This window comes from Sinocyclocheilus anshuiensis, unplaced genomic scaffold, assembly GCF_001515605.1.
Source record: "Sinocyclocheilus anshuiensis isolate Anshui unplaced genomic scaffold, SAMN03320099.WGS_v1.1 scaffold948, whole genome shotgun sequence".
NCBI classification, from domain to species: domain Eukaryota; kingdom Metazoa; phylum Chordata; class Actinopteri; order Cypriniformes; family Cyprinidae; genus Sinocyclocheilus; species Sinocyclocheilus anshuiensis.
The window spans coordinates 959,282-969,412 of record NW_015549709.1 but is presented as its reverse complement, the minus strand read 5'-3'; the positions used below and the strand labels follow the sequence as shown (position 1 = coordinate 969,412).

At 34.2% G+C, this 10,131-nt stretch overlaps 1 protein-coding gene across 1 annotated transcript in view; it reads left to right on the top strand.

Moving 5' to 3' along the window:
* Positions 1–10,131, top strand: part of LOC107660700 (unconventional myosin-VIIa-like) — a 44,231-nt gene that overhangs the window by 27,020 nt on the left and 7,080 nt on the right. Inside the window, exons 23-36 of the mRNA XM_016450091.1 lie at positions 79–206; positions 308–434; positions 1,306–1,425; positions 1,599–1,772; positions 2,909–3,136; positions 3,345–3,515; positions 4,635–4,752; positions 4,855–4,981; positions 5,067–5,236; positions 6,235–6,425; positions 6,581–6,705; positions 7,984–8,141; positions 8,681–8,834; positions 9,188–9,343. Of these exons, the coding sequence (XP_016305577.1) occupies positions 79–206; positions 308–434; positions 1,306–1,425; positions 1,599–1,772; positions 2,909–3,136; positions 3,345–3,515; positions 4,635–4,752; positions 4,855–4,981; positions 5,067–5,236; positions 6,235–6,425; positions 6,581–6,705; positions 7,984–8,141; positions 8,681–8,834; positions 9,188–9,343 (2,147 nt within the window). The remainder of the gene's footprint in view (positions 1–78; positions 207–307; positions 435–1,305; positions 1,426–1,598; positions 1,773–2,908; positions 3,137–3,344; positions 3,516–4,634; positions 4,753–4,854; positions 4,982–5,066; positions 5,237–6,234; positions 6,426–6,580; positions 6,706–7,983; positions 8,142–8,680; positions 8,835–9,187; positions 9,344–10,131) is intronic.

Sequence of the window (10,131 nt, the reverse complement as noted above, 5' to 3'; positions counted from 1 at the left end):
CTTTTTTATCATTTCAATCCTGATATTGCCTTTTAGAGTATTTTTCTCTCTTTGTTTGTTATTGCTGTTGTCCTGTAGGTGACCAAGCGTCTGAATGATGGTGAATACACAGTCCATGGAAACAGCATGCTGGAGGACCGACCCACATCCAACCTGGAGAAGCTGCACTTCATCATCGGCAACGGCATCCTTCGGCCAGGCCTGAGGTCAGATTGCGGATACGGAAATATAATATTATGAATATAATACACAGCAAAGCATATATTGATCACAGCCCTGAGCATTTTCTTCCTGTTGTTTCTCTCAGAGATGAGATCTACTGTCAGATCTGTAAGCAGCTGACCCAGAATCCCTCTAAAAGCAGTCACGCTCGCGGCTGGATCCTCATGTCTCTGTGTGTCGGCTGCTTCGCTCCCTCTGAGAAGTTTGTGAAGGTGAGAAACGCTGGTTATATGCTCTTTTTGTTTGTCCCTCTTTATGTTTTGGATCTCCAAGTTTGACTACAAATCTTCTTCTCTTCTGTGATTAGTGCATCTGTAATATTTCAACCACAGACGAATACTTTAATCATGTCTGGTTGGTATTCAAGTACTTACTAAAATCCGGGCATGCTGTATTTATTGAACCTTCAGAGACTGAAATATTGATATTGAAGATTATTGCATTATGGGTTTTCAAGGTTATAAAATTTTACTGCTTTTAAAATGAATACTGCTTTTACTGCTTTTAAAATGAATTATACAATTGCATGTGCTTTGACTTTCTTAGGATAAAACCTTATATAGGCTACATTAAAAGTCATTTGAAATATTTTCAGCGATTTACTGTTGTGTAAATATAAGAACATTTAAGGCCCACTGTTGCATTTCTGCAACATTCAGAAAATTGATGTTTATGTTAGTTTTTTTTTTTTTTGGAATGTTTCATTTTCTATCATTTTAATTACATAAATAATTATTTAGTTATTTAAATGTATTTTTTCAATTAAATTAACAGATTAAATACTCACATTCAGCAGTAGTATCTGTAGCCAGAGAACATGTATTAATTTAATTTAATTTAATTTAATTTAATTTGAAACTCAAAGAAAATGCATTTTAAAAAATTATTTTCTAAATTTAAATTTTTTAATTTTTTAATTATTTAAAATGTAATATTCAATTTAATACTTAATTAAAAAAAAAGTGGAATTACTAAATTGCTTTCAATTATTTGATTACTTTGGCATCAGTGGGTCTCTAAGGGTTCATTTTGACCAATAACGGTGCCATTATTGTAAGTTCAGTGTCTGTCTTCTTCCTGTAGTACTTGAGGAACTTCATCAGTGAAGGTCCTCCGGGTTACGCTCCCTACTGCGAGGAGAGACTGAGGAGAACGTTTGCAAACGGAACAAGAACACAGCCGCCCTCCTGGCTAGAGCTTCAGGTATCGATGACTGACTTTACTGATTGTAAAAGCTCTTTTAATAACCAGTTCTGCTGCTGTTTTCAATGCAACAAAAGTAGACAGTGACTCTAGGGTCCGTCAAACTCCAGGACAAAAAAGAGCACAATTAAAAGCTGTCCATATGATGTCTTCTTTTCACAATTTCATCCAAGGCCACGAAATCAAAGAAGCCGATAATGCTGCCTGTGACGTTTATGGACGGAACCACAAAAACCCTGCTGACGGACTCAGCGACCACAGCCATGGAGCTCTGCAACGCGCTGTCCGACAAGATCAGCCTCCAGGATCGATTCGGCTTCTCCCTGTACATTGCTTTGTTTGATAAGGTACACAAACTCACAAACAAGAGGTCTTTTTGGCTTCATTATTGTGCATATTTAACTAATCATATTTGATACACAAGTTTTGAAGGCCTCTAAATGGTTCAAACTTTACCATAAGACCTGTCGCACACAATCTGCTACATGTCTTCTGTCGTCTGACTGATCTTTTTTTATTTAAAAGAAGAAAGTGAAAATAAAATAAACTGCCATGAAAATGTCACATGGAAAAATTCTTAAAATAGGTTTTAAATCAGAAATAGGTTTCAAATTCAACAGAATAAACATTAAATTAAATTTTGCATAAAGAAAATAACGTCCATTTTTTGGCCCAGGTCACATTACAGCCCAAAACCGAAAGGAAAAAGTGAAATTATATTTTGCATTAAAAATTAAGGCTATTTTAGGAAAATTAAGATTTTCTACATTTTTGTCATTATTTTTCAAGACAATTAGTTTGAGCTCCATATTCTCACTATATCATACTATATGAGCCATAAAAACCTGATGTATCAAATATGATACTCAACAAAAACACACATGTAAACTTTTTGTTTTCGTTTCAGTCTAAAGGTTTGATTAAAAACTATTTTTCTGACAATTATTTCATACATCAGGCTTTACAGGTTCAAGAAAACACTTCGGAGTGCTTCCAGTTGAGAAAATCTCACAGAACCTTCAAGAACATATCAGGATCATATTTGATCCCCAAATTAAAATAAAAGAAATAAATATGATTCTTTTTTATTTAATTAAATAAAGAAAACGAGAATGAAATTAATTGCCTTGAAAATATCACATGGACATATTCTAAAATAGATTTTAAAACAGAAAATAAGTTTTTAATTTAATAGAATTTTTTTTTGTAAAATTACATTTTGCATGTAGAAAATAAAGCCCTTTTTTTTGCCCCAGGTCATATTATAGCCCAAAATCAAAAGAAAAATCTGAAATTATATTTTGCATTAAAAATTAAGCCTGTTTGTCATTATTTTTCAAGACAATTATTTTGAGCTCCATATTCTCACTATATGAGTATCAAATATGATACTCGCCAAAAACACACATGCCAAGGTTCAATAAAAGAGATTTTTCGGACTATTATTGCATATGTCAGGCTTTACAAGGACTGTGTTTGGCAGGTGTCGTCTCTGGGCAGCGGTAATGATCACGTGATGGACGCCGTGTCTCAGTGTGAGCAGTACGCTAAAGAGCAGGGCGCGCAGGAGCGCAACGCCCCCTGGAGGCTGTTCTTCAGGAAGGAGATATTCACGCCGTGGCACGACCCGACGGAGGACAGCGTCGCTACCAACCTCATCTACCAGCAGATCGTGCGCGGCGTCAAGTTCGGCGAATACCGCTGTGATCGGGTACGAACCTCAGACACAGAAAATGAAATAAATTGAATTTTCAATCACCCACTGTGTTTCTAAGGAGGGAATATTCTCTTTTCTGCATCTTTCTTTTGCTTTTTATCTGTTTTTCCACCACTTTTATTTCTTTTGATTGTCTTGCACGTCTACTTTCCTTGCACTCTTTCTGCATCTTTCCCTTCTGTTTCGTCTTTTTTTCCGGGAGGAGGAGGACCTGGCGGAGCTGGCGTCGCAGCAGTATTACGTGGACTACGGCTCTGAGATCCTTGTGGAGCGCCTGTTGAGTCTTATTCCATCCTACATCCCCGACAGAGAGATCAGCTCGGCCAAAACCGTGGAGAGATGGGCTCAGTTCATCATGGCTGCACACAAAAAGGTGCCAAACTTGAGTTAAGCGCAACACTCACATAGTGCTATTTGGAATGGAAGACGAGTGTACTGCATTCTGCGTATTTTATACAGTACTGTATACTTCCTGCTTTTTTAAAAACTAGTATGTGGTATGAAATGATAAGGGTTTTAAAGAGCAGTGTGCTATATAGTTGTCACATGACCTCAGTAATTGCGTTCAGAAAGTGGCGTACAGTCACGAAAAACCTGACAAAACTTGTCACAAAAACATGTCAGGATCATATTTCATCCCAGAATTAAAAGAAATAAAAACAGAAATCCTATTCTTTTTTATATACTGTAAAATAAGAAAATGAAATTAATTATCATAAAAATGTCATGGGAAAAAAATCTAAATGTTAATTCTAAAATAGGTTTTAAAATAGAAATCCTCAATGAGGAATTTCAATTTCAATGAGGAAAATCTGAATGAAATTGACTGTCATGAAAAGGTTTAAAAATCAACAGAAAAAATATAACATTACATTTTGCATGAAAAAGTAAATAAATTAAATTTTTGGGCCCAGGACATATTTCATCCCAAAAACAAGAGAAAAATATAGAATTTATATTTTGCATTAAAAATTAAGCCTTTTTTAGGACCACTGATATTTTTACATTATTTTTGACATTATTTTAAAGTACATTTAAAAATATATATATATACCTTAATATATACTACTTCTTATTTATTGTTTTGATTTTGGGGATGAAATGTGTGCTAAACATGTTTCTGTTAGATTCAACAAGTTATCAGCTCAAAAATAAAGATTTATTTAGCCTTTACATTTTTTTTTTGTGAAAATTTGCTTACTTTTGGCATTGATCAAATTAAGAGTCAAGAATGAGATGCTATACAACACGGTTGATATTACTGTCGTTATTTCCAGCACATGCATTGTATTTCACTGTGTACTTTGGTTGAACTCTGCACATTTTGGCAAATGCAAGTGTTTCATGCATATAGAATATTAAGCACAGAATACACACTGTATACATCTTTCTTTCAAAAACTAGTAGGTAGTATGCCATTCTGAACAATTATATATTTTAACTGTGATGAAATCAACAAAGCTGTTAGTAACCCATTATGTTGTGTTTGTAGGGCATCTACACCCAGAAGAGGGTCGACCCTCAGAAAGTGAAGGAGGAAGTCGTGGATTTTGCTCGTTATAAGTGGCCTTTGTTATTCTCAAGATTCTATGAGGCCTTTAAATGTTCAGGTATGTTTTTTTCCACAAATGATGTCACATTAATATTGCACAAGGTTTGTGTGCTGTATGTTTACAGATGGTGTTTATGCTTAGTATATTGTGTTTCTGAAGGTCCTAGTCTACCCAAGAATGACGTGATCGTGGCTGTAAACTGGACTGGCGTTTACTTCGTGGATGAGCAGGAGCAGGTTCTTCTGGAGCTTTCTTTCCCGGAGATCACTGCTGTGTCCAGCAGCAAGTACGGCTTTTCACAGAGATTCATTTGGAGGTTTTTTTTCCACATGATTTGAGCTTTTGAAGCTAAAAGCCTCTGTGTTTGTCAGAGGAGGGAAGCATCAGGCCCAGAGCTTCACTTTGGCCACCATCAAAGGAAACGAGTACACGTTCACCTCCAGTAATGCAGAGGACATACGGGACCTGGTGGTCACCTTCCTAGAGGGGCTCAGGAAGAGATCCAAGTTTGTTGTGGCCTTGCAGGACAACCCCAGTCCAGGTTAGAGAAAAAGACACAAACACATCATATCAATGGACCTTTATACTTTTGCTTTCGCTTAAATGGGTGAATCTCACTAATGCATTGCCAGATTATATTTCAGCTACTACCAAAAGAAAAAAAATATATATATTTTACATAAAGAGGCGTATTTTAGGGCCTAGGCCATTTTTCAGCCTAAAATCAATAGACAAAAATATGAAATGATGTTTTGCATAAAGAAAATGAAGTCTGTTTTAGGGCCCATGTCATATTTCTGCCTAAAATCTAAATAAAATAAAATAAAAATATTTTTTGCCTAAAGAAAAATAAAACCTATTTTAGTGCTCAGGTCATATTTCAACCTCAAAAGATCAAAAGAAAGAAAATTAAGAAATTTTATATTATATTATATTATATTATATTATATTATATTATAATTTATATAATATGTATGCATGTATGTACGTATGTATAAGGTCCTGATCAGCACAAAATTAAAATAATATGAAATTATATTTTGCATAAAGAAAATAAAGCCTGATTTTTTTAAGGCCCATGTCAGCCCAAAATTAAAGAACAAATATGAAATGTAATTTTTCATAAAGAAAATAAAGGCTATTTAAGGCTCGGATCATATTTCAGCCCAAACTAAAACAGAAAAATATACAATTATATGTTGTATAAAGAACATAAAACTTACTTTAGAACCATTATTTAAAAAATATTTTTCATGACAATTAAGCACATATTTAAGGAGAAAAAAATTCAAATTCACAGTATAAAATATTAATATTTTTTTATTATTTTAATTATTAATATATATTAATATAATAATACTATTATTATTAAATTAATGAATTTCCCTGTCTGGACACAATACTTTTTGTCTGAAAATCAGAATTTAATTCAGTTTTTTAATTACTAATTTTAATTTGGGATGCTGCAGGCATTTCTTTGAGAGTTAGTGTCACTTACAGCCGTTCTCTTCTTTCATGTAATTAATTTATCCTGATCAGCCGGCGATGATTCAACGTTCCTGAGCTTCCGGAAAGGTGACCTCATTCTGCTGGACCAGGACACGGGCGAGCAGGTCATGACATCCGGCTGGGCTCACGGGATCAACGACAGAACCAAACAGAGAGGAGACTTCCCTGCAGACTGTGTTTATGTGCTGCCCACAGTCGTTAGACCTCCGTCTGATATCGTGGTACTGATATTATAATATTATGTTCAGCTGCAGGGGGCGTTTCATATTTATTATTGCAGTCTTTTATGAAACCCTCTCACATTCTCTGTCCCTGTCTCATGTTCTCTCTCTCTCTTTTGCCCTCTCGACGGCTTTTCTTTTTTTGCACGGCTCAGGCTTTGGTTACCATGACACCAGACCAACGGCAGGAGTCGATCCGGATTTCCCATGTTCCTGTAATGGAGACGGAGGAGAGGACAAAGCCGTACACGCTGGAGGAATTCTCCTATGACTACTTCAGGTGAACGACCCCACTTCTGATGCCACATTGTCCCCACACCGTCTCGAATAACAAAATACATGTCAATTAAGTCAATTAAATAAAAAAAATAAAAAAACATAATTATATTCTGATTTATAGAAAAAAAGTGCTGTGTCCAGACAGGGCTATTATATATATATATATATATATATATATATGTATATATAGGGACACCATTCATGTCTCTACACCATCTGTGTTTGCATTATGAAAATACATGTAAGTCGAATAAATTAAATACAATTAAAAAGAGAATTAAATTCTGGTTTATAGAAAAAAAGTGTTGTGTCCAGACAGGGTTATTTATTATTTTATACAGAGAATGAGATTTATTGTTATAAAAATATGACAAATATAAAACATTGTAATGGTCTTAAAGTGGGCTTTATTTTCTTTATACAAAATGTAATTTTTATATTTTTTTATAATAAGTAAATTAAGCCTATTCTAAGGCACATGTCATATTTCTGCCTAAATTCAAGATAGAAAAGAATCTGTGTGTGTATATTTCTATATAATATCTTGATGTTTTAAGTAGTAAACAAAATTTAAATTAAGTTATTCTAAATTAAATTCTGATTTATAGAATAAAACGTATTGTGTCCAGACAGAGTTATTTATGAATTTATAAAATATGATTATTATTTTAAACATAGAATGAAATTTATTCTCATGAAAAATAATGACACAAATATAGAACTTAATGGTTTTAAAATATGCTTTCTTTTCTTTAGGCAAAATAAAAAAAAAATCTTTTTTTTCTTTCTTGATTTAAAGAATAATTATAATAATTAAATAGGCTTAATTTTCTTTATGCAAAATGTAATTGAAGCCTATTAAATGCCCATTTTAAGGCCCATGTCAGCCCAAAATAAAAGCCTGTTTTTGGACCCATGTCATGTAAGAAAAAAAAAAGAGTAAGAAATTAATATTTTGCTTAAATAAACATTTTATAGAAAATAAAGCCTATTTTTAATATTATGCTTTTCAATAATAAAATAAATGTAAATTAAGTAAATTAATTTCCAATATGGATTGTTGCTAGCAGCCTTTATTTTATTTTATTTTATTATGTAAATTCCACCCTGTTCTTGGTCTTATTGTGCACGATTCATCAGTTCATGTTCTAAGGAAAATAATATTTGACTTTACAAAATAACTAATGTTGTAAGCAGTCACTTAATGCACATAATTAACTCATGCAAATGCATATGTGTTTTGACCCTCATTGACCCTTGACCCTCTCCGCTCATCCAGGCCTCCTCCCAAACACACGCTCAGTAGAGTGATGATCACCAAGAACCGCGGGAGAGACAAACTGTGGTGCTGCACACGAGAGCCCATCAAACAGGCCCTGCTGAAGAAGTGTGTGGGCCATGAGGAGCTTTCCCAGGAGGCCTGCATGGCTTTCATTGATATCCTTCAGACCTGGGATACATGGATGATGAATGCGACCTTGTGACTGATTGTGAAGTGCTGTGTTAGCCATCTGGAGATTTTATTTTATGTTGATTTTGGGGTGAAATAGGCTTTATTTTTTTATGCAAAATATCATTTCATTATCTTTGTTGATTTTGGGTTGGCCTGGGCCCTAAAATAGGCTTTTTATGCAAAACATAATTTCATTATTTTTTTTTTTTTTTTGAGCTGAAATATGATCTGGGCATTATATCAGCCTTTATTTTCTTTATGCAACATTTTTTTTTATGGGCTGAAATATGACCTGGGCCCTAAAATAGGCATAATTTTTAAAGCAAAATAAAATTTCATCTTTTTTTTTTTTGACTTGGGGCTTAAAATAGGCATTATTTTCTTTCACCAAAATATAATTTTGTATTTTTTCTAATTTTGATTTGCTATTGAGTAACGTGATTTCATTTGTTTTGAGTCTAAACTCTAGAAGTTCATGGATATTATCTTCTTTCTGACTGTTCCTTGACCCACTCTCCTGCACCTATAATGAAATATATGGGCGATTATCCGTCCAAGCGGACGCGGTCTGTGAACGAGCTCACAGACCAGATCTTCGAGACTGCGCTGAAGGCAGAGCCTCTGAAAGATGAGATCTACTGCCAGATCATCAAACAAATGACTGAAAACCATGTCAAGTACGTCTCTCCTTTACGTTTATAGCCAGACGCTGTGATTTCTGCCAGTATGCACTACCATTCAACATTTTGGGTAGGATGGTGAAATATTTTTGCGATAAAAAAAAACTGTTTTCTATTTAAATATATTGTAAAATTTAATTTATTTCTGTGATCAAAGCTGAATTTTCAGCATCATTACTCCAGTCTTCAGTGTCACATGATCTTCAGAAATCATTCATGATTTGCTGCTCAAGAAACATTTCTGATTATTATCAATGTAGAAAACTGCTTCATATTTTTGTGGAAACTGTGATATATTTTCTTTTCTTTGGCGAATAGACTGTTAAAAAATGCATTGTGTGTTTGTGCAGGTACAGTGAGGAGAAGGGCTGGGAGTTGCTCTGGTTGTGTGCCGGTCTCTTTCCTCCCAGTAACGTCCTCTTACCGCACGTCCAGAGGTTTCTACAGTCGAAGAAACATCATCCGCTGGCTTCTGACTGCATGCAGAGACTGCAGAAAGCTTTACGGTGAAAACACTCCCTCACCACACGTACATGCATTTAATGTATCAACAGCATATTTATATTGCAAAGATACTGCCATCTGAAGTAGAATATACCATGAAAAAGAACTTTTCTTAATATGCAGAAGATCTTTTAGTCCAATGAATTTATTTTGTATTATTTTCTTTTTCTTTTTTTTTTTGACAGTTTAGAAAGGCTAGGGACTTACAGCTGTTTTCTTCCTTCATGTAACTCATTTATCCTGATCAGCTGGTGATATTTCACTGCTTTTGGGTGCTTTTGGAGAAGAAAAGACATCATAAATTCTTAATGCACATTAGGCTTGCCGCGATAGACGGTGCTGACGGTGATACCGGTGTTAAGCCGCAACACCGGTTATGTCACTTGCCCACCTCGGCACCGACCCCCACCGTCGTTTTGATTTTTTTATAGCAATAAAAATCATTTAGTTCAGTGGTTCCACATTGTTTGCTGATTTTTACTTTATTTAAACTTTGTGTCATTTATTTATTTATTTTTACATCAAGGTGTATGTCGTGCCTCCAAGCTTTCTTACTCATTTTGCTAATAAACGTCCTATGTTTCTTATTTATTTAGTTATATATTATACATGTTTACTTAGCCTATTTCCAGTTTTGTATACCTATTTAAACTTTATGTAAGTTATTTGTTATTTTATATTAGGCATAGCCTGCCCTATAGCATGGTGTATTTTTATTTGTTTTGTTTTGTTAATAAAAGTTCTATGTTTTATATATAGACTAAAGTGAGTTTGACGTTGTATTTTGTTG